General features: G+C 36.2%; 1 protein-coding gene across 2 annotated transcripts in view; it reads right to left on the reverse strand.

The window, feature by feature from the left end:
- HCN1 (hyperpolarization activated cyclic nucleotide gated potassium channel 1) overlaps positions 1–25,897 on the reverse strand; it is a 205,417-nt gene that overhangs the window by 90,109 nt on the left and 89,411 nt on the right. For both annotated transcript variants that reach the window (XM_080573171.1, XM_080573170.1), the window contains exon 3: positions 5,457–5,618. In XM_080573171.1, the coding sequence (XP_080429297.1) occupies positions 5,457–5,618 (162 nt within the window). The remainder of the gene's footprint in view (positions 1–5,456; positions 5,619–25,897) is intronic.

Consider the following 25,897-nt stretch of genomic DNA (forward strand, 5'->3'; position numbering starts at 1 on the left):
ATATATATATATATATGCCAAAACCTAAGTGATCTTCCCAAAGCCTCAGCCATTGTTATAAAAATGAGAATGTGATTTGCTTTCTTCTTCATTGATCGTGGCACTCTAAGTTAAATCAACAGTGTCCTCAGCTACCCCATTTCTCTGGTACTTTCTAGCTTGGTGTAAAACTTTGGTACTGCAGTTAACACATGGCTTCAGTCTACATTAAGCATACCTTGTCATTTAGCACTGCATGTCTACAACATTTTCCTCTGTAGTTTCTCATAGAGTCAAATCACATTAACTAATGTATTCACCTGAGCTAATATATTTTTAGGCCTAACGCTGGATTTTATGACCTGTTTCACCCACTGGCACAGGATACAAGCAGTAGCATTATCCCATCATCTTGATATGGCAGAAAGTGGGCTGACCTCAAAAACTGGGTCAGGGCTGTGTGTAAGAGAGAGCAATAACTGAGTACTGAAAAATGGCACATGCTAGAAGAGTATTATTATTCAATTTACATTCCCAAAACATGGGTAACTTAGTCCTAAGAATGTCAGTTACATAATGTTACTATTAGTATTATCATATTTCCAAATTATATTGTAAACAGAGAATTTATCTGAATTGGGCAATTCCTACTTCATTAATATTTTAATCAGAGTCAATCTCAGAATGGTAATTTCAATCTTTTAACTGTTCCTAGAAACATTTGCTATAACTAAATCAATAGACATACATAAATATATAACTATAAAATACATTAGTGTAGTATTATACCTCATGAGATCCTAAGTGCCTCCAGTATTCAGATGATTCCCATATGTTCCATGTTTACTAGGCACCCAAGTTAAGATCGTGGGATTTGATTTATACATGTATTTATTACTTGTCACTGCAAATGAAGTCAGAGGAATCTGTGCTTTGAACATGGCTCCACAACATCTTGCCACATAATAAAAAGTTACTCATAATATTTGTGAAACACTAAATGATAATTACCACATAATGATCAAATGCAGAAAAAAATCATGAGAAAATTATCTCTCCTAACGGCTAACCACAGGGCTGAAGGTGATAAACTGATACATTATCAAAAAGAAAACTGAATGCTGAATACAGTCACTCATCAAGTGACTGCAATCCATTCCTTAAGCTCCACTAAGTAAAACAGAGATCTTACTGAAGTATTACTGAAAACTGAATAATTGAAAATGGTGTTAATTAAGAAGAAATGCTGATAATTAGTTCTATGTGTTATTACTAAATAGTTTTTGTGTATATTATATATATATATATATGTTAGAATAATTCTCAGAGCATTAGAATTCATGACCATTTCCTGCATTTATGAATTTCCCTATTAAGCATTCATTTAAACCGTTCATTTTGTAATGGGAAGGACCTACAGATTCTACAGAAGAAATTTCCAAATTCTTTTCACTTCAATGGTAATACTACCAGAGATGAGGATCTTAAGTTTAACTTCTGATTTTCCTTGCTCCTGAGCAAATGATACAACACAAGGGGGGGGTTAATATAATGCAAAATCCCTCTTCTCCAAATCTAAAACCTAAACAGACAACAACCAAGTTTAAAGCAATTCAATGGCAAGGACAGTAAGAAGATGCCAAAACAAAGAAACCAGAGTACCTGAAGCATTCTTGCTGAGCAAACTTGGCTGACTGCCATGAGAAATGCCAGCAAAGCAAGCCCTTTCCAAAAACTTTACAGTTACTTTTGGCTTTTAAAACACTCAGCCTTCAAGTTAAATTCTATACTTCTCTGATAGATTTTGATTTGACTAAAGCAACTTTATACATGAAAAATATAGCAATCTCATGTAAATACCTTGCTTAAAGGACCACATGTCCTAACCATACATCTGATTATTGCAAATATAGACAAGTAAACAGAGGTTGTGGACCTTCAGACACTGTTACTCAAGGACTAACATGCCTTTCAGATTTTGCCATAGGTGATAGGAAAAGCAAGAGCAAACTTTCAATAAAACAAAAACTCATTTACTGCAAAGGATGCTTTATTGCAGGCATGTTGTGTTTAAATGGCCAGATGGCATCAGTGGCAAAAATGTCATTTCTTATGTCTACTTGCTTAGAAACTCTGTCCCATATAAAACCTGGCCATAACTGCTCATCATTTGGGACTTTCACACAGGTTTTTTTGTAATTCACTTCAGGTAAAAGCAAATACAAAATGAAGAATCGGGGGTTTTACAGACTGATTATAGGAGAGGATCTCTGCAGCTTTCTGTTTTTGTGCCTCCCATGGACTCTGTTGAAAGTTTTACTCCTAATTCTCTAAAGAACTACTGGCTCTGACTCTGAGGTATGATAAATCTGTTTGGTCTATGAGTCATTATGGAAGTACACTAGTCTGAGGCAATGCAGATCAGAAAGCTGAGGATAAATAACGCAAGGAAACACAGATAATAGGTTTCCTGAGCCAATGCAAAATTAAGCAGTACCATTAGGAAACTTTGTGAAACTTCTTCAGAGAAGACGTTGTTTAGGCATGAAACACACAGTACTAGTGTAAAAAAATCTAGGAACTACATTGGAGAACCATAGAGCCTTGCAGAAATAACTGACTGTTACATTTTCCAGAATGGATTGGCTGGAAAATTACTTGTAGTGATGAGGAAAAAAGAGCACCTGTTCACCTTTATATTATATTTACCATTTTTCTTATTTTTGGTGAGAAATACATAAATATTGTGGAAGAACATAAGATCCTGCTGGCCAACAGTAACGAAGCATTACAAACTGCAATGAAATGCCAGTGAAGATAAGAAAGTGGGCAAGTGGGATCACATTTGGAAAAATTAAAGGAAGATACCAGCTCACGCTTTCTTTTCATAACAACAGGAAGACCAATGTTAAGAATTGGCCCAGAAGGCCAATTTAAGTGTAAACACCTAACCTGAGTTCATTATTATTAGTGAGGATAACATCCCAATTTGATATGAACTACTTCAGGTGCAGGTTGATGCAGTACCAGCCAATGACCACCTTCTTCCCTTTTACAGAGGGGGCTTTCCACTTCATTTCATAGTCTACTGGCTTGTTTTTCTTTTATTTTGTCCAGTCTCATTGTTCAGGGCAACAGTAAGCAACATGTAGCTTGATGTCATCATCCTAGTGCTTTCTGACATTAAATTTAACCCATGTTCACTTTCTGGTACTTCCAAAGTAAAATGTGAGCTTGCTGTAGAATTTGAACCTTTCATATATCAGCTCTTACATAAGAGAATAATTTCAGAGGAAAGCTTTTAGAAGTTCTTGTATTCTGCAACCTGAAGCAACCGTGAGCTGGAAGAATATGCTGGGCTGTGTAGATTGAGGAAGCAGCATGTCATCCTTGTGGCATCCTTACTTCCTTTATCATCCAGTTATCTGTAAATGCTTTGGGTTACAACTGACCACTGGTTGTGCTGTATATTAGAAACCTAACATCTTCTGGCTAAGTGCACTTCTGACTAAGTGCATTCCTGAGTTAGTCTTCCAGCCAATAATCGCCACTGGTAACCATTAAAATTCTACTTCAGAGCTAAGTTGGTACATTAGCCTGAGATTATCCCATGTGATATTATTTTGAGGAACATATAGTGAAGCAACAGTGTGAACCCCTGGAATTGCCCACACAAAACTTCACTTACTCAAATGAATATTGAAACTCAAAGATGGGCAATTTTGCCTTTTTCTGAGCAGTTGCATTTCAGAGTTCTCTCACTCAGAAGTTTGAACCAAACTCCAAATGCATTTACAGTTGTCTTTACAAACTACTGTCATGAAATCTCTGAGTAAAATCTGTGAGTAAAAGAGAATGTATTGACAGAAAGGTATATTAGATGGAGCTAGCTAAAGACTTCTTCTTCCTGACAATATTGGCTCTTCATGGCCATCACCACCAGTTCAGACTGAACCACAGTATTCATTAATAGCAACAGATTCAGTTGCGGGGGGGGGGGGGGGGGGGGGGGGTGGGCGGGAAGTGCAACTTTCAAAAAAGATCTTTCCGAGAATATGTGGCCACTAAGGAGACCATATTGTTTCTATAAGAAAAGAGTGTGGGCAAGCAGAAAGATCTCCCTAAGCATATGCACAGCTTTCTAAGGTGAAATGTAGCTCTTATATAAGAGTGAGAATTTAATAGCTAACTGTTCCTGCAAGTGTACCTTTAAAAAGTAAATACTTCAATTAGCCATAATCCAAGGCTTACTCCCTTTCACTCTCTAGCATGATTTTTATCTAGGTTTTTAGCAAGCTGGTAGAAAATGTACCCTTTCTGAAACTGAATGAAAGATATTATGAAGCAGAAGCCAGGATGCAGCAGAATGAAAAGACGTACCAGTCAGCATCCTGGTGACCTACTTTTATTGTAGCAATTCCATTTTTGAAGATATGTCGCTTTTTTTTTCTTTTTTTTTTTTTTAGAAAAGCTGCACAATGAGGTGTCAGCAAACGTGCTGCTTATCATTAAAGATTGTCATTCAATGACTCCAAATGCTTGTCTGTATGATTGACAATGTTAGTCACCAAGCTCCCACAGTAAAGTGCAGTATCACTTTCCTAAAGGAATAAATACTGTTATGTTTCTACAACAGAAATATGTGGCACTGGGCAAGTTGCCCATCTACAGTAAAGATGTCTTTTTATGTATTATAAAGTTGTAGTAAGTGGAGAGATGCATGTTTTCAGGAGGTCAATGAGACAGTTGCTTGGGACTTTTTCTGTTTGTTACAGGCACATTTCAACAACTTATTCAGTGTACCTCCAAAGAAAAAGGTCTACCTGATTCTTCATCTGACTTAAAAAACATTTAATTCTTCATAGCCACTGATCTTTATGGCACAAGTCAAACAAGCAGAGTATCATTACCCTTCCTTATAAATTCTCATGGACAAATTCCATGTCTTCAACTGTCTGTTCACACACACAAAAGTACCACAGAAGTAAATCTGTATTTCCTTTATTTTACTTAGCAAAAAATCCTGTTTACATTTGGAACAACTTGGTAATGGGTTTAATAACATGACCCAGAAGTTATTTACAAAACAAACTGAGAACAACTTTAGATGAAATCAAAATAGACTATATACTTTCTGGAGCATCATGAAACTAGAACCTAAGCTGAAAGCACTGGTGAACTGAGTGTTACTAAATCTCTTTTGGTGGCTTTTTTGAGGATTGAGGATTAATAAATTAAATGCCCTCAAAACTGAAAATATTTTCTGTTTCATTTACTGACAAGGGGTCAGTATAATTTTGTCAGTGATGAGGGCTACAAAACTAACCTTCATCAACTAGCAAGCAAAACCATAAAATAACTTTGAATAAGTTGCATAGCAGTGTATTATTGGGCATGTATTTTTACACTTAAGCCTGATGTTAACTATTTAGATAAATAAAGTTTAGAAAGCACAATGAAAAATGAACAATACTTACAACCATACCGTTTAGGGACACCCAGCAATCTGGTGGGAAATCCTGGAGCAATGGTACTAAAAACTGAAGACAACCATCCCAGTGGCAAAGCAGTAACATCATACCAATCAGATTAAAGATTCTCACCACAGCACTGGCCAGATCATATGTCATATGGAAAATCTGTAGACAAAAATTAGAGATGATTGTTGTGATGCAAATCAGAAATGCAAATTATTCACTTCTTATCAACACAAAGAAGCATCATCCTGAACTTCTAAGGAGGTAGAGAACTTTCAGTAAGGTCCACTAATTTGGGGACATGAATTTTAGGCACAGAGTTGTACTGACACATGTGACACTTGGCTGCATGCCATGGTTACATAATCTGGTAAAAAGTGCTTAATTTGGATTAGTAGTCACCAACTAAAGTACTTTCTTAAAGCCCGTAACTTCCTTCAGTTGAGCAAATGTCACACACACACATATAAATAAATAAATAAATAAATGACGGGAAGCTTGGTAAAGGTAGTGAAACCATTGCATGTCTGCTAATAGCGTGTCTAAATATTCACAAAGTTGTGGGAGATATCAATTCAATGACTCATTCAGAATAGCTTCACTTCTGCATTTCTTGTTTTCTTAAAACCAACACAATCTGAGTGAAGAAGCAATATAAATAATTTTACATCTGTTTGGACTTCTGCACTGTAAATACCAGTTTGCCATGCAAAATGACATAGAAGTATCTCATTGCTTCTAATCACAGGTAATTTTCCTAAAATACAGAGAATCCTGAAACACCTGTAGTAGCTAAGGTTAGATCAAACTAATATTTGGATTTTTCCATTCGTGAAAAAAAAATATGCATCTGCATGGTCTCTTACAGTAAAACCTAATATATGTATATAGACTTTCAAAAACAACACAGACATTTTCAAGTTTGTCACGGGCATGTTTGTTGTACAGGACTGGCTGGCATGAACAGCAACAATCTGTTGCCAAATAGAATGGAGAAAAAACATTGTATTTAGCACTTTTCTTCTGCATTGCTTTTGAAGCACTTCCAAATTAGAAATATAGGCATATTCTTTACTTATTCCAGAAGTCAGTTAACTTAGAGTAAATACGATTTATTTCAATAAACTTAAAATGTCACCATTCAGGTGTTCAGTTTAGAAGATGAAGAATGTTCTGTTGGTATTTCATGGAATTTTAAGCAGAAATGATCATTTAACTGTATAGACAAATGAAATCAGAGCCTGTATTGCTAAAAACATCAGATTGCTAGAGGCAGACAGCCTGAACCATTGTATGTGTGAAGAAAAGGCAGCAAAACAACCCAAAGGATGAAGACCAATTGGTATTCCCCAGGTATGTGAAGAGACATCACCAGCAACACTGATGGACTGCAAAAATTATTAGACGTTATTATTGGATCAAATAATAAAACTGCAGATCAGCAGCAACACTGGCTGTTCCAGTTAGGCTTCCTGTCTGTTTTCACAATGTAAACTATCCTCTTCTTCCACCATCTCAGTCTCTCATCTCATTGATGACACAGCAATGCACCCCCAGGCACTGCAGCTTGAGATCAGCTTGTATAATCATGACCCTCCTCTCTGCCTTTACAAACCACGCATCGTCAAAACTGAAACTCCAAAAGAATTCATGTATGCAAGAGGGAATTATTGTATCCTTCTGTATAGCTAAAATGAAAGCAGCAATTAAGTACCCACACTGCACATAAATGCAAGTACAAATACGGAGAGCACGTTAAGGTCATTTTCTGTTAGTGGGAGTTTGTCTTTTTTTGAAAATGATTGCACATTTTTGCATCCCCAAATGCAAAACCTACATAGCAGAAACATAGATCAGGCATTAAATTTGTGTGCAAAACATTGTGTCAAGCTAGGGCATTTTAAGAGAACATATTTCAAAGCCCAGCTTGATACACTTTGGAAACATATGCTTCTAGCATTATTTAAAATACTATGTCTTATCCAAACACCATCTAGTTCCTGTCATAACTGAGAAGATTAAACTGATATTTAGGAGAATATGTAAACAGGAATAAACAGAAAAGTGTTGCCATTACAAATTTGTATTGTTTAGAAAAGTATTTATGTTACAGCTGTTTTAATAGCTACACTTTCAATAGCAAGATACCAATCAAGAGAGTACGTGGTGGGACTGAAGTAATTTTATTCAGAAGAACTGAAACAAATAACAAGGAGTACTGCTGATTTGGAATACTAACTAACTCTGAGTTTCTTTCAGGTTACACTATACTCACATGGTTATTTTATTAAATGTTCAAAGAGCAGATAAAGTCCTGATCACGTGAAAAGTCACAGAGGTTTTGTCAGGCAAAGCAGGATTTCCCCTGCTTTTTTCTGAATATTTTTCTGCAAAACTCTAGAAGACCAGACAGAAATAATACATATTTTCCACAGAGAGCATAACTTCACCAGGAATTTTCTGTTGCTCCGGAAAAGCAAGTTATACTACCTGTACATTATGGCTGGGTGAAAATCAAAGGCCATCTCAGTTTCCCCCCATAGCATTTTCATACTGCCTCAAGCTTCCCACTTAACTGTACTGAAAGAGGATATGAGTGCTTTATAAAAATGGGTCACAACCAGAGCTAAGCTGAGCACAAACATCTTCATTTCTATGTTTAGCTAGAGGACTTTTCTGAAAACATGCACCTAAGTGTTTGTGATAAGCAGGGAAAGATCTGGTTCTGTGAAACTGCCCAAAGTCCATGAAATGGCACTTGCACAGACTTAAAGACTCCTGCATCCTTCTCCTACCTCTGTAACCACTTGTAACTTGCCTACGCTTAGGCAAGATGACAGATTGCACAAGTATCCTGTGATCATAGCTGCATAAAAATGATCACTCTGTGTCTTGTATGAAGCCCAGTTTTTGGCATCAATTCAGATTGCAGAGATGGTATGATCTGTGAAGTGCCTGTCTTGATATAGAATTTTCATGATTTTAAGGCATTTTTTGCTGGTACATTTTTATTTCAAATTTTAGAACCTTCACACCATTTAATCGGGTAATGTGTACTGAAAAAATAATATGCAGGTGAATGGATTTGTATATGTATTTATTCCAGAATTTCAGGGATGTTGCCTATCTCTTATGGATATATTACTTCCTGCCTACCCTGTGAAACTGTGTGATGACTCAGTAAAGTTTCCCAAATGAGCCATTAGAATGAGGATACAGAAAGAAACAAAGACTAAAGGATGACAAAGGAAGACTAAAATTCAAACTAAGTAGCTGGAGCGCTAAAGTGCCTTGATGAATCATTGAGGTCTTCTGATGGGTTTGGGTTTTGCAAGGACTATGCTACCTTGCAGTCTATGATTGACTAACTCATTTTTCCTTCAAAGCAAGCAGCATCTGCCTCTTTGTTATTAGAATGCCTTTGCAGTAATGATCACACAGTGTAAGAACAAGAACTTCTTGAAAATTATATGAGAAACCACATCTAGTAAGGGAAATGTTTGTAACAGGCAGCATCTGACACCAACATCTTCCAACACTTCTGACAACTTTTCACTCAAGTAATATCTCCTCTGCAGCTTAGCATGAGGATCAGTAAGTATTATTAAAAGTGCAGGAACATGTTATGGATATTATCTGGATTGCTTAATGTGGTAACATGATATTAGCATTTCCATCATGCCAACAATTAATTGTGGCATTTTATTGCTCTTCTTTTGCTTATATAGCCCAATAGTTATTGCTTATATAGTCTAATAGTTAGGTAGCCCATTCTAATAACTGTGATAATTCTGTATTACAAAGAAAAAAAAAAAATCCTAAGAAAAACCTTGTGTGTGTTGAAATAACCTTTCAATAGCTCTGCATATTCTAATCAAGCTTCAGTAAATAAAACCTGTTTTCTTTTTTGGAAAGAAAATTACCATGGAAATATGTGTTTGGTTAAAAAAATAAATTAATTAAAAAAAAAAATTAAATACCTAAAGCCTACACTGTAAGTAAACAGTAACATTTGTTCATGGTAATGTATTGACATCTCTACATTTGAAGGGGGAGGGCTCTTTGTTAAAACTAGTAGTTAAACTAACCTTTGGACTGAAGTGATACTTAATGTTTTATATTTTTCCACGAGGAACTGATCATGATACATGGAAACAACAAGTAGTAAGTCATATTTTTAACACAATTTCTTTTTGTAATCAAAAAGTACAGTGCCTACATTAATGATTTAATCCTTCCTAAAAGTCTTAGGAGATGTGGAAAATGTGTTTTTTTTTTTTTTTTTTTTTTTAAGAAAGGAACTGGAGCACAGAAAGGTAACACCACTTATTTGCCCATCTGCAGATCGTCCAGCAGGGCAGAAGAAGTGAAGACCTCAGATGGATTCAGCTTGGTTTCACAGTACAGGTGTGCTATACATCTCAGTCATATCTGACTGTCTGAATGGATGCCTTACTAAGACAATGTTCATAACAAATGTATTCAAACACTTGCAAGCGTTTAAAAGTTAGGCTTTTAAACACACTACTCAAGTGTCTAAATATTAGTAGCCTGGTTATCACCAAACATTCACCATCCATAAACGAGCAGGATTTGCAGCTATAAAACACATTTGAAAATCTGGTCACTTTGTTTAGACTCCTAAGTATGTACCTGAATATTCGGCATAACCACCAAGAGGTGCAAACTTTGGATAAAAGATTTCCAAAAAATGACTTGAGAGACATGAGATTACTGCAAAGGAGAAACAAAAAAATCCTTTGAGGACTAACCTTTTCTATATTATTATTCCACATAATAGGAAATCAGGAAATACTTTATAGATAACACTTTTTGTTTACTACTCAGTTTAATTTCAGTTTCAGATTATACTTTTTATCTTTTTTTTTTTTTCAGTAATACTGTTCATAATTTCCACACACTTCAAAAATATGCTTAATAATAAATTCTGATTCACTTCTGAAAACTCTTAATTTCTTCCTATATTATTTTTATAGCCTTTTCTCAATACCATGGAAACATTGAATTTTTCCCTAAAGAACTGACAATGTCCCTGACAGTGGCTGAAATGTAACCACAGATTAACTGGCTTTAATATTTTAGCAAAATTTTGCTCACAAAGAATAAGAAATTGCTCAAGAAGTTTGAGTTCACATGTTTTATCTCAGTTTTTACTCACACTTTATTAATGAGTCTCTTGATTGCCATGTGTGAAGCAGGAAGCTGCCTATTCTTTCCTCACACTTATAATGGAGTGTATGCTTTAAATTGATATTGCTGGTTCTGATTTCTGAGTCTGAGACAGAAAAACTGTTCCAGTCTTACCAACACACTTGCTTAATAGCATTTGAGGCCTGTCATATTAAGTTAATAGTGCATACATAGTTTAACTAAACGAATAAAAAATCTGTTGAACTGCTGTCATGGAGTGCACTAAGTTATCTCTTCTGCCTTCTGGTAATTGGGATGTAATACTTCTTCAGCTGTGATTTTTAGTTCAACTTGACTTCTAGGTTCAGCTTACATAAAAACGAACTTTTAAAAATTACCAGAATTTAACCACCACAGGAGGGGAAAAAAATTCTTAGGATGTCCTGAAGAAAATAATAAAATCTTTTATCACTGAGTTGATCCAGATACTTCTTCTTTTGCACCTCAAGCACTAGAAATGCTTGTTATCATACAGTTAGTTTGAGTTTAATCTTCAAATTCTGATTTGCATCATGCCTTGGGCTATATGAAATGACACTTGTACTAAGCGAGTTGTGTGGAGCCTGGAATATTTAACAACCACCGTAGCAAGACTGAAATAGCTGCACGTGTATGGCAATCACTGAAAGCAGACTGAAAGCAGCATTCAGCACAACAGTGGAAGTTCAGGCTAGACTGCAGGGCAAAATAACAGTTATAAAAATGACAAGGGTTTTTTAGGTTCATTCTCTAGGTCAATCCAGAATTGTTAGGTTTATGCCTTGGAGCAGCAACTAAACAGAGATTATGAACTGTAGGATCTAAATTTTCCTACCTGAGCTAAATTTTCACTTTTAAGACAGTGCACAATGCCTCTTTTGGTGCATCTGTCTCTCCATACACTTTAAACAATGAAATACAATTATGACTTTTTAGACATGTTACATTCAACAAATTGATTTCAAAAGACATTCTTTGTAAATATCATTTGGGATGCTATGTGCTTGATCCAACTCTGACTAAAGGCCATTTCTACACTCTATATGGAAAATATATCTGCAAAAGTAGATGTAAAGGCCCATTGATTGAAATGCCAGGCTATGCCCTTGGGGTTATGTTTTACACTCAACTGACTCTTGATGCTTGTGCTTAATTTTATAATAAATAATTCAACACTGGTAATTCAGTAGTGGGGAAAGGTATAGAGCACTATTTAGTCTAGTTGTATTTGTGACCTTAAGCTGACAAATGCAAAGATCTAATTCTGCTTTACTTGGCCCTGGAGGGAAAACACCAGCGATTTAATAAACAGAACAAACTATTTTTAATCAAACATTTCCAGAAAAAAAAAAAGAAAAAGAAAAAAAAAAGAGCTGAGAATGGCCTATTTTTTATGTGACCTTTAAAAATTGTTATTTTCTAGATGGAGTCAATCTGACATTAGGTTTTATAATAACGTTCCCATTTATTCCTCTTCAAGGCATGTACAAATGGCAGCCAGCTTCCATGGAGCAAAAAGAACAGCACAACAATATAGAAATGTGACATTGTGCTGAGTCCAGGTTAAACCTGAAAGCATTAGCAAAACTGCTTTACTGAAAGAATTAGGCAAGTCTTGGAAAGGTCACATATAACCAGGAAGCAAAATTTATTTACTGCATATAAATTCTGCAATACACATTTTCTACTGTAAATTTGCCAATGCCATATTAATATATTACCTCTCATACAGAGGGCATAACTTCACTGTCAAAATGTGTATTTTTGTTATCCTGTTGTGATTAATATGTGCAGCCTGTTTTGACATCAAAATAGAGAGGACTTGAGATCTACAATGAAGAAAACACGCCAAGACTGAGAAATCTCAGGATCCTGAAACAAAAATTACAGTGCTAATTTTCACTGTGTTTTTACACAGATGTGCATCTCTTTCAGCAGTTATTTTGATGATATACCTTGTTAGACTAAGCCTCTACCTTCACTAAGTGAAGCAAAGCAGAAAAAAAGAAGCAAAACATAACTGCAACAATAATAAATAGTAATATCTTCATAGCTGTGAAAAAGACACAAATATGCCGTATTAACAGCTATCTCCATTGCAAAACTTTGCTGAAGCTATTCTCCTTAAGTTATAGTACAAAATTGAGAGTGACTGTATGGCAAAAAATACTTGAACCATTCATGAGCAGAGATTGTGAGTTTTGCTGGCTTGAAGTATGGCTGAGTTCCCAGCGTTAATTCAAGCATCAGCATCGCCTGACATTCAGCTCAAGCTTCTTGATGGGCAAAGTATTTCAAGTGACAGCCCCACTGAACTCAAGCTCTGTGAGTGGAGCTGAGCTAGAAGGAATGTTTCATGTATTATCTTTTATAATTAGTCATATCTTACAAAGAAGGCAGCTGTAAGATACAGCCAGTATCTAAATGGCCCGAAATATTATTTATGATTTATCTTCCCAGCTGAGTGAGAGATACTGTTTCTCATATAAATGTGCAGATGTACTCTGGTGTGAACCAGAGAAGTAAGTTATTCACCATCAGCAGGACTCCCACAGCACTCAAAAGGGCAATGGAATGACCAACATGAATCTTAAAAATTATCACTGCCTGCAGCATTTCAAATACAAGGGAATGAAGTTAGGTACCTGATTCCATTTTTTTGGAATTAATATGAGTTTCTGAAGCCTAAGTTCTCTAGTTTTAATATACTTACACAAGCTGTTGTCATCCTTATTAAATGTGAAATTAAACAGTAAATATCAGAAATGTATTTTATAATGAAGTTTACCTCAAAATGTATCATAAATGCTGAGACAAATTCAGGATACCCTTTGGATGAACCACGATCTTCACAAAAATTGCCATGTTCAATAAAATTGTTTTATACCATATTTGATTATTCAAGTCTCAGAAATCCTGGACCCTTGTGATTTCGATTTTTGAAGTGTAACTTCAGAGCCAATCACATCCTACACCCAACAAGCTAAAGTCTTTTCCTTTCAGATATGTATTTATAGTAGAGTTATGGGATAGTGTGCCAGCTGGACCCACCATCAAAACAGGTGGAACACAAACTGGACTCTCAGATTCACAGATCCAACAACAAAACAGTGCACAAACTGCTTCCCATGATCTCACTCAGGCTTCTTTCTTCTATCTGTTGAGATACCTGAATATTAAAAACATCCTAGTATATATCCATGCACAGAGTCAGGTACATAAAGCATTTATAGAACCACATGGTTTTAGGTTTGTCTGGGATAACCGTAACAGAAGAAAGCCTTCTACTGAAATTCAATAAAAATGAATAGGCACAAAGATGATAGACTGCAGAGAGTACTTATAAATACAAACAAAGTAACAGCATATCCCAGAATAGTATGGTTTTACAACTGACATCGTATAAATGGGACACCTATAACCCACCTCTTTCAACCTCAGCATTTTCCTCAGCATCATTCACTTTTTATAAAGGTTTTAATTTCCAAGCTCTGTGCAAACAGGATGAAAACACATTTCTTCTGAAAACAGGCGAAGCACCATCATCATAAACCCCAAAAGGATCCATTTGAGATTAAAGGGGATGGTTAATTGAAGTTCCTAAATCATGAGTTCTTTTTCCATGATGCTTAACCCTTAAACCACACTGCTGCATTTTTGAGCTTCTAACTAATTCTCCTAATTATAATACAGCAACAAAATGATCTAACAGCAAACAACTGAAATAATGAGGAATATTTCTCCAGAGGATTTTAAGTTGGTGTCTCACTGAAGCTATTGAGGTTAATCTTCCAAACATGGAAATAATGGGCAAGGAATTGAAAATAAAAGCTGTTATGTTAAATTTCTTGTGGAATAAGAGTTCTGAAACCAATTTGATTAACAATGCTTCGTTTTAATAGCAGGAAATACCTCCATTTTAAAAAAGCCCCAGAATGTTGTTTTATGAGGCACAGCTGTCACATTTTAATGTTGATATATTTGGGTTATTAAGATTAAATATAAACTGTGAATAAAATATTTGAAATTCCGTAATGTATTGGAAGCTTTTTTTTATAGTGACCTAGAAGGCCAATCCTTATTTAAAAAAAAAAAAAAAAAAGACTGGGAAAAAAAAAGACTGGAAAGACTGGTTATATTTAGAATTTTCAGTATAATAAACTCAGAAGATTAGTGCATGATACTTTGCAAAAATCAGAACTCTTCAGATAGATGCTTAAAACCCAAAACACAGAAAATCAATTTATTCCTTTGAAAATTTTGGTAATCTTGCTAAAAGCAAACACATTTAAACCACTCATATTTCATACTCACACACTTGCACACACAAAAATCAAAAGAATAACATCTAAAGATATACATATGAATAAATAATTATTCTAATATCAACAAATTAACTTCTAAGTCAACATTTCACAGTATTGATTAATTGTCTTAAAATTATGTGGCTAATTGAACTGCATTGTAAAAAACCTTTTTCTTTTTTTTTTTCCCAGAAGTGCAAATAAAGCCTGCAGTTGCAATCACAAATCACATAGATGTTACTCAAAATCACATAGAGGACCTCTTTTGCAATTTTAAAGGTTAAATAAAAAAAAATTAATAAAAAAAAAGAACAAAAACAACAAAACAAAAAAAATTCCTAATGCCTGAGAAAGTAGAAAGAGCATACCAGAATCGTAGTCTTTACAATCATATCAAAATTTGTCAGTAGAAATTAAGAACTCGGTTGCCTGTTAAAAACTTCAGGTTGTCAGAAGTATATCACCAGTTTAAACAACTTAGTTTGAAGATTTACATACAACATACTCTTGTGTAAAATATCTTGTTTACTTTATTTAGTAAACAATACTACCTTGATCAGAAATTTCAGATGCTAAATTATTCTATTTTCATAACTGTGTTCAACTTTAATAAATACATGACTATTGTTATTAAGAAAAGTGAGTCTATACAACCATATCCAAAAACATAATTTGCACGCAGGTCTGAACACTCAAAAGTCTCTCCAGATTGAAAGTCTATGTAAAAAAAATAAAAAATAAAAGAGAGAGAGAGAGAGAGAGACAAAAAATGCATACAAATATGATCAGAAAAGAGGACCTACTGTATGAAGAAAGAAGTACAATTTATGGTCCTATCTGGCTTCTTTGATTTTTGTCTGTTTCCAATAACAATTAAAATAATACATACTTCTGATGTGTAAAATTGTTCAGGATTTAATCCACAATCATCTCAGACTTAATGTTTTACTGCTGTTGGTTATAATGATGGAGAGCTGAAATGTGGTCTTCACCCCCTGATTGATTTCTTTCAAATTATTTTTTGAGTTTACCATTAGCAATATGCATTTTTAACGTATACCTCATTGTCTATCTTCAGTTTTCCATACAAATAATGAAACAAGACAGATTGCCCTACAAATGGCACAAGATATCAGCCTATACGGAAATGTATACTAACTGTCAGTAATACAACTGGAACAATCACTTACTGAACCTCATCAGCAGCACACCATAAACCACAGCGATGGGATGAGCCTGTTGAGAGTTCCACTGACAACTCACCACTCACCATCTCCCTGGTTGGGTTGGCTCCAACCTTGCAATCACTACCTTAGGTTTATGACCACTGCGGGTGCACTGTGATGGGTCTCATTTCCAGATACGGATCTGCACTTGTCTTTCTTGGCTGACCTAGCTGCTAACAGTGGCTTCCTGCTGTTTTCTAGCTGATCTGATGAAGATCAAAACTTAGGCTTTACTGCAGAATATTTTGCCCCATTTTCAGTACACAATCCCCCACTAGGCCACCATAGGCTGTCTTAAGTTCCCTGCTACAGCTCATTGAAATCACGGTCACCCCAGCTGTTGACTGTCAGCCATAAGATCCTTGAGCTGAACATTTAATCTTTGTACTCATATTTTCTAAGGCTACTGAGTCCTTAGAGATATGTTGGGCACAGTACAAGCAAACACCGTCTACATGTTTACTGCTAATTCTAGGCATGTCTTCCCCTAATTTCTGGGTATGCCTTCCATTGGCCATTCATGGTTGTAGTAGACAACATACCTCCTCATTCATTCCAGGAATACCTCTGTCCTCTTATGTATTTTGATTTTGTATATCAACATTTCTGATAGCTAATGCTATTGCCAGCGCTCCTGCAGAACAGTACTCAGTCCATCCTTCACTCGGCACCAGGAAAAACTTTCTGTGCACTCATTCTTTGCAATCTTGGATTATTTTACTGACAGAGGTTTGTCTGTCAGTTTGCCTGCAGCCTTTAGCTACAGATGGAAATGCACGTTAAAAAAATCAGCTGCATGCTGCCCCACAGAGATATACCATGTAGTGCTCTGCAAAGGGCCTTCAATGTTTGGCCACCAGCCGCGAGCCTTCTTGGGGTACGTCCTACTCTCACAACATGTTACTGAAGGCTCAATAACTTAGGTTGCAGTCACATAGATGACCTATTATGCTTTCTTAAGTCTTATTATCTACAACATGAAAAGTGATGGAATTTTGTCTCTGAATGACACTTCACATAGCCTTTTAATGACTAAACCCAACTCCACGTTGTACATGGTTAAATTATGCTAGGCAATTAAAGCACTTCTGCAGCATGGTAGGTAGAGCAGGCTGGTGCTAGCACTACCTCTTCCTTGATATCACAGACTACAATTCAATACTGTGGTCAGCAGCTTGGTTTTCTTCTCTCTACTGTATAATGATAACCCTTGCTCTTTCCAAGATGTAAAACACGGACTCTTCATTACAGGCCTAATAATTTCTTCTTTTTACTTCTCCTTCTTTAGAGTTTTTCCTCTCCTCTCCTCTCCTCTCCTCTCCTCTCCTCTCCTCTCCTCTCCTCTCCTCTCCTCTCCTCTCCTCTCCTCTCCTCTCCTCTCCTCTCCTCTCCTCTCCTCTCCTCTCCTCTCCTCTCCTCTCCTCTCCTCTCCTCTCCTCTCCTCTCCTCTCCTCTCCTCTCCTCTCCTCTCCTCTCCTCTCCTCTCCTCTCCTCTCCTCTCCTCTCCTCTCCTCTCCTCTCCTCTCCTCTCCTCTCCTCTCCTCGAGTCTCCTCGAGTCTCCTCTCCTCGAGTCTCCTCGAGTCTCCTCTCCTCTCTCCTCTCCTCGAGTCTCCTCGAGTCTCCTCGAGTCTCCTCGAGTCTCCTCTCCTCGAGTCTCCTCGAGTCTCCTCTCCTCTCCTCGAGTCTCCTCGAGTCTCCTCTCCTCCAGTCTCCTCGAGTCTCCTCGAGTCTCCTCTCCTCTCCTCTCCTCGAGTCTCCTCTCCTCGAGTCTCCTCTCCTCTCTTCACCTCAAGGATGTTCAGTATTGTATTGAGATCAAGCACACAGCCTTGCTGTGCAGCACTAAGCAATACTTGTGTTTGTCAACTTCAAAAAGCAAAACCATATTTTGCTTCATATTTTCTAAGAACAGGCCACATTTGCCTGTTGGTTTCTGATTGATATAGTATACCGTAGCCCATATGCAACCTTTTTCCATTCCCATGTTTCTGCCTTGTCTGTCTGCTGACAATGAAGCTGACTCCCTGGAGCAGCTGGAATCAGACTGAATATTGACCTAAAGCATAACTCACAGATGACAGCTAAATGACAAGCAGACACTGAAGAGGGTTTATAATAAAGCAAAAGTTGTGCCTAAGAACTTGAGGCAAACATACTCTTATTCACTGAAAGTCCCAGTTATCCCATGTAGCCCTTTTCTTTTTTTTTTCCTTTTTTTTTTTTTTAATTCTTTTATTTATTCTTCCTTCAACAGCAGGAAAATTTGGGGAAATTTCCTCTGGGACATTTAATAGCTTTAGTTTCCATTCCCTTTATATTGCTGTTAAAAGATGGAGATTATACTTGTTGCTGTTTGAATGCTTTCCTCTACAACACTGGTTGTAATCTATTGCTTTCACTGTCAGTCTGTTTCTGTCTGACCGATACTTCGTACAGTTATAACCTTCCTACATCTCACCTTCTGCTTTTCATATTTAGAATTTAAAACAAGAAAAAGCTGCTAAAGCAGAATCATGTAAAAGTTTTTAAGAAGAAAATTGCATCCTTACTTTCCAAGAAGACCAAAATTTCCCTCTGGTTTCTGTGTTTTCTTATTCTCGTTCCTCAGAGTATCCCCACAGTACATTTTCAGTCCACTCCAAATGTTCTTATTTTTCTATACCCTGTCCCTGTGCCATATCCTCTCTATTCTTTTTTTCTCTTTTTTTTTTTTATGCTCCCACAGGAGACATAAACATTACATCCAAAAAAACATCCAGAAAAGGTTTTCAAATTTAGAGAAGGTAACTCTGTCCATCCTTCTTCAGAATGATTGCATCCAATGGCTGACATTAAAATGTCAATATCTCATATCAATTACCATATCATGGCAATATTGCCAACTCCAAGTTAAATATAATTGTGATTTAGGCAACCCCATAAACATTGAGAATAATTTAAAAATATGCTTTGAATATGCTTTGGGTAGTTCATATTTGCATGCCTATTGAAATTCTCTCAGAAATTGATGGAAGGCTAAAAATACATATAAGAAAAGAAAACAGTAATAAATTTGAGATGTTTACAAGGTCCCACAACTCCAGGAACTGAGACTCAGGGAGAAAAGCCTGTAAGGCTATTTAATATATTAAAAATATTTAATATTGTAAGGCCTACAATAAAGTTGGAAGAGTTTGCAAGATTTGCAATGGCATTTAAATCATTGCACTTTTACCACCTCAGTCCTATATTACAGAAATACTTTGTTTCCAGAAGGCAAACTCCTGGAAATATTTATCCTGTGTGCTCTCAGAGCTGTAATTCGCATCACTGGGACAGTGCTGTGACGGAGGCTGAGTAGCAAGAACAGCATTTACGCAATTGCAGAGTGACAGTGAAACAGAGAGCTATTTTTACCATTGAGTTTGGCAGAAACGGCTAACCACTAGGTGCTTCAAACATTTCAAAAAACCTAGAGCTGGGGGTCTGCATGTGCATGGGACCACTAGAATAAGACAAAAGGGCAAAAGATAAGAGAGGAGAAGCCATGGTTTTACAGAGCTGAGAAAACTCTTTGCCTACCAAGTTCTTGTCCTGCAGAGACAGGCTTTGAGAAATAGAAACAGGCTGCAGGGAGTTTTCTGAAATACTTCTGGATGTGTAGTAGCACTTACTCTATCAGGCATTATTCCCTGAAGTACAATTTTGAAATTACTCTGGACAATTTATCACCTGCCCAAATGACCCTGTCACTTGGCTAGTCCATCAGCCTGGAACTTACTCTAATATTCCCAGCCTCAGAAAAAGCAATAAACAACTGCCGTTTTTTTTATAAATCAACATGCCAAATATATATTTTTTTTCTTTCTTCCTAAAAGCATTCCCTGTTTGATGCCCAGAACAAATAGTCATCAATCCTGGGTCACCCACATGTTTTCTAAGTATTAAAATGTCATAGTGTTCTCTGCTAAATAGAAAAAAGAAGAAAAAAAAGGGGAAAAAAAAAAAAAAGAAAATGTCATGATCATTCTGGGAAAACCTTTATGGTTTGACCGCTACCATCTGATTTCTATCTCTGGAATAAACACGTTAAAAATAAGTGAAGAGGTTGTCTTACTTTTTAAACAGACCCCCTGTGATATACTCAGACTGTTCTCTGCACATTACAATTAAGACCTCCACTTACTCTGCTCAGTCACATACCCATACAAGACTAATTGCAGAACTGCTTGCTGTTGAGAAGCAGGAGGCAGAAGCACCACAGCACTTGTTGACTCTCTGGGGGCAGAGGAGCTGCGCAGCAGGCAGAGCATCCCTATGGAGGCTGCTATACCCTGTCATGTACATTCAGCACAAGGAGGTGGCACGTTTAATGCTCATCCATCCCCTTTACTCCTGTATGGAGTGGTGGTGTCATGGTGTCATGACAGTTATGTGGAGAACTGAATGAGGTCTTAGAAAATGGAGATAAGTATTATTTATATAAAAGACCATAAATAATAATTATTTTTTTTCCCAAGAACCAAAGAATTCATTCCATCAGGCTAACTGTAAGATGAATGTTAGCTCTGGAAGTCAAAACAAAATAATTAACCAACTAAATGCATCATTATTCTCAAAAGATGAAAAAGGATTTGTAATCACAGATTAAAAATCCTCTTATACCACAGTCAGATCTCTGCAACATCTTCCCTTCAAACTTTTTAGTTTTCCTTTCAATTGATTTGTCTTCTCTTTACATTTCAGTGATTATTGATTTTTCCTTTCAGAGGAAGCACAATTATAAAACAATTATCTGCTCTCTCAGTATTTCCCTGCCAGATACAAGCAAAATGGTACTCCATTAGTGTACAGTTAGATCTTTTCTCTTCATTCAAGCATAATCGTTAAAATGGGAGAAGAGTGTACAATTTGTTTTCTGATGCTGGATATAACGTACTAAGATGTTTGTGATATCATATATCATCTGGAGATACACATATATAGAGACATATATATGTATATATAGATACACTTAAATATATACAGGTGAGTTATGACGGTGATGTTTGCCAGAACTAACACCAGGGCTTTTACGCACCCCTTATGCTCTTCAGCAAAGCCCCATCTTCTACCTTAATCAAGATCTCAACAAGGTTTCACCACCAAAGCACCATTTCTATGTACAAAGGCAGTACTGATTCCATGCACGGATACAATTCTTTCCCCCCACCCTGCTTTTTCTTCACTTTCAAAAAGCCTTTCACAGAAGAATTTACAGAGCTCCTTTGGAGGATGTATATACCTCCATGTCTCCTAGGGAAACCCTTGGCTCCTACAGTTTGATATTGCCTTCAGTGAATCCTAGATTTACTTTATTTTCCCTGTCCTCTCGTGGCTGAATTAAATTAAGTGGTTGTTAGTATATCTCAGCCATTACAGGAGAAAGGATTTGGGAGGGATGAATCTGACAGACAGCCAAGGGGGAGAGACAACTGTATGGCAAGATGCCAGAAAGTATTCAGACAGGCAGCAGAAACATAAGAGCCGTAGCTCATATGGATTTTAATTTATTAGTATTATTTGCCATTTTATCACATCACACACTTTATGTCTGAAATGGCAAAAGAATCCGTTAACATTTCCTCATATATTTTCTACATCAAAATAAAAGTAAGTTCAAGTTTTATTTCTGTGTCTCTACTCCTGGCACGTAATACACACCTCTTTGTTACCACCTGAGAGCAACACTACACCAGTCTGTACTGGATGTTCGTCTTGCGTTTATTGTATCGGTGACAGAAAAATTGACCATGCCAGGGAACATGTCTTTTCTTGAAAACCAAGCTAGGGACATAGTAGATTTTGCAACCTTTGCAGTTTACATAGGAATAACAGGGAGACTCAATTTTATCTAAACAGTTAAAGATTATCATCATGTGGGTATTTATTACTTCTGGGTCCTTACATGATGACCTAAGAGAAGATATGTAGATGCTGTTTCATATGTGCTGTGGACTTAGACAGTGTTTAGAAGAAAAACGAGAGGAAAGGGACACTGCTGTCAGTTAAATTTCTGGATACACATCAGAGTTTACAGACTAAAATGCTGGTACTGAAAGGCAGTATAGAGAGCATGCACAATCCCATTACAAAGTTTTCTTGTATTTTTATTATTTGTTTTACACTAATTTTAACAAAAGTAGAAAAACTGCCCTGCTAAGCAAGTTGCAACATCACCTAGACCTGGCTAATTAAAGATTCAGAATAAATACCATGAAGCTTAATGCATAAAACGAACACCCAGGATGTCTGAACATTTTGTTCTCTTCCAAAACATAGTCTAATTCATTTTAATCCAGTAGCCTTTTGGGTGATTTTTTAATTATTAGTTTTTCCAGCCACATCAGCTTTTAGAATTTTTTTGTTTTACTGAATTTGCTGTGACAAAGGTCCTACATACACTGTTTGAAAGACTCCACTGGACGTAAAAGTGGCTTGTGACTAATATTAACTGTTTCAGGACACAGTGAAAGACCGTCTGTGTTTTTCAGCATCAGTTATTTCAATTCTTCTACTCCAAATGTCACAGAAATGTTTATACCCAAGCCAAGAGGACTGAAGGGCATGCCACCTTCCCCAGTGCTACTTCAGCAATAGCCCAGTATCACCACTACTAATAACCATTAAGAGATGCTACCACAGAGATTGCGCTTTGGTTTCACTAGCAGCTCAGCTGTCTTGCTTTACATGGTGAAGCTTATTAATTCAGTAGATATTTGTGCTCATCTTGTAAAGCCTTCATGTAAATACAGACATATATGTATACCTGTACACATAATTTACCAATTAGAGTACGGTGATAATGGTTGCTCATACTGAGGAGAACTCTGTTCAAAAAAAAAAAAAGAAGCAGGGTACACACTATGGAAAAGTCCTCTCGTGTTGCTAGAGCAAGAGGAGTCTCCCTTTTCCACTCAATTTAAAAGACACCTGGGAAGACATGTTCTAGTCTAAATACCTCAATACTCTTACAGAGGTTTTTCTAGGTTGTTTTACTGAAGCGGTTGAGTTGGTTGCTGTCTGCTCTCTACTTGCAATCAGGCTCTTACTGCCATGCACCAAGAGGCCCAAAGGAGCGCCGGCACTAACCTACATGGGGATTGCCTCTGGCTGTGGGCAACTGAGAGGGCAGGAAATAACATGCTTAGTTCCTCTGCTCTGTTGACAGACTCTGTTTGGACACCTGGACCCATGCCACACAGATGCAGGCAATGAATCTTTCTGAGTACTTCATGCCTTGGTGCTACATTGCTGGTGCTCACATTGTGTGCAAAGATGACAGAGGCTCATAGGGGTCATCTGTCTTTGCACAAACCCACAGGACAGTCTTGACTAGATTTTATTTTTTAGGATAGCTCGTCGTTAAAGCTAGCCAACAGAGAAAACACAAGAACATAGAAATGAACACAGTGAAACCCTAGACAGTCACCAACAGTGACTTTAAAAAAAAAAAAAAAAACTTAAGATTTTACTTAAAAAAAACTTTAAAAAAAAAATTAAAAAAAAAAAAACTTTACTTTAAAAAAGTACTTTAAAAAAAAAAAAAAACTTAAGTCCTTGTAAATATATTTCATAACAAAATTCCAAGTTCTAGTATAATATCAGGCAATCTTCATCTTTATTCCATGAGTTATTATATAAAAAAAAAAAACTTTTTAGATGTGTTTATTTGAGAAAATATGGCACCTTATGTCAACAATCGTGCATTAAGCTGCTATGATTTTCTTTTATTTACATATGAATTATCTGATTTACTTTTGAACAAAAAAAGTGTGTAGTGCCACCTAGGGGTATTCATAAGCTTATGAATTTCAATTTTTGACAGCTCAAATATCCTGAATTATGTTTATTTTTCCTAACTGAGTGCCTTGGAATAAAAATCTGTCTTAAAGGAGGCTTATACAATTCAGTTTTATCAGCTGGACTGTGCAGCATAAGCTAATTCCAGGAACACTGTGAAATTAACTTCTTTCCGTTTCAGAGAGTAACTCTCAAGAAACTTGCTCTCACAGAATATTAAAAAAAAAAAAAAAAAAGTATATTAGAAGGAAATAAAGCATCTTCTCCTGCATCTGAACTCCCACCTTACCAAAACAAAACAAAACAAAACAAAAAACCTAAATAACTAAGCCTTATTTTAACTGGGTCTATCTGACGTGTGAAACTTAATTTCTGATGCTTGAATCTGCATTTAATGTCCTCCAGTCCAACATTAGATGGACTAGATGGGCGGTCCCCTCAACAGTGGCGTGCAACCAAAGTGGTAGTCAAGCACAGCATTTAGTCACTCTGTTTCAGTTTTTAATTCTTGGCCTGTTTTGTTTTCTTTTGTTTTGTTTTTCCTCTTCCTTATTCTTTTTTGTCAATAAGGGATAATTTGGCATTACTCTGGAAAGACTGTGGATAGAAAAATTGATTAATCTATTTAAAGCTAGTTTCAGACAAAGAGAATTCATGAAAAGTGCACTGCTACCAAAAGAAGCCATGTACCATACATCTCTGATTACAGATAAGGATTGATTCATTTCTTAGGCAGATTTTGTATAGAAAATACTATAGCGAATATAATACATGTCCAGGTCTATTTCTTTCTGTTGTTTTTCACTGCAAATCCTGAATGACCATCACAAATGATTTTATCCTAGACTATCATTTTACTTGATGCTTCAATCATATTGGATCACAGTAATCATAGTAATCATTCAGTTCTATTGGATATAACCTAAAAAAAAAAGAAAAAGAAAAAGCACACCACCTTCCATATGCAGGAGTGGCAGCCTCTTCAGTGCTAACTACAAGAAAACAAGGCAAGTAATTTAACAAATGATCTATGTTCCACATAGCAGGTTTTTTTTTCTCAGCTTCCTCCTCACTATCAAGCTCACCCACTCATCTCCACACTCAAGTAATTTGAAGATGCTACCAGAATGTCTGTGAGGTTGGAGGAATCAGTGAAATTATCTAGAAAGCAGAAGCACTGTTCAGAAACAGTGTATTATAATGGATTTCTCCAAAGAATTTATTCAATATTTCCCTTAGAAATCTGTAAGAACCAGTAACATAAATACGAGACGGGGATTTTAAATCTTACTTTCAAGTACTAATGTCAATGCTAGTGTGGACTGCAGAAGTCATTTATAAGAGTGTTCATATTGTCATATTATGTTACTAAGCATAAAGATGATACAGCAATATTAATGCAATAAAATCCTATTAACCATGATACCACTAAAAATAAAAAATAAAAATGAAGAAAGAAAGAAAGAAAGAAAGAAAGAAAGAAAGAAAGAAAGAAAGAAAGAAAGAAAGAAAGAAGAAGAAAGAAAGAAGAAAGAAAAGAAAGAAAGAAAGAAAGAAAGAAAGAAAGAAAGAAAGAAAGAAAGAAAGAACAGAAAGAAAGAAAGAAAGAAAGAAAGAAGAAAGAAAGAAAGAAAGAAAGAAAGAAAGAAAGAAAGAAAGAAAGAAAGAAGAAGAAAGAAAGAAAGAGAAGAAAGAAAGAAAGAAAGAAAGAAAGAAGAGAAAGAAAGAAAAGAAGAAAAGAAAGAAAGAAAGAAAGAAAGAAAGAAAGAAAGAAAGAAAGAAAGAAAGAAAGAAAGAGGAAAGAAGAAAGAAGGAAAGAAGGAAAGAAGGAAGAAGGAAGGAAGGAAGGAAGGAAGGAAGGAAGGAAGGAAGGAAGGAAGGAAGGAGGAAAGAAAGAAG

This window comes from Anser brachyrhynchus (assembly GCF_964034855.1).
Source record: "Anser brachyrhynchus genome assembly, chromosome: Z".
NCBI classification, from domain to species: Eukaryota; Metazoa; Chordata; class Aves; order Anseriformes; family Anatidae; genus Anser; species Anser brachyrhynchus.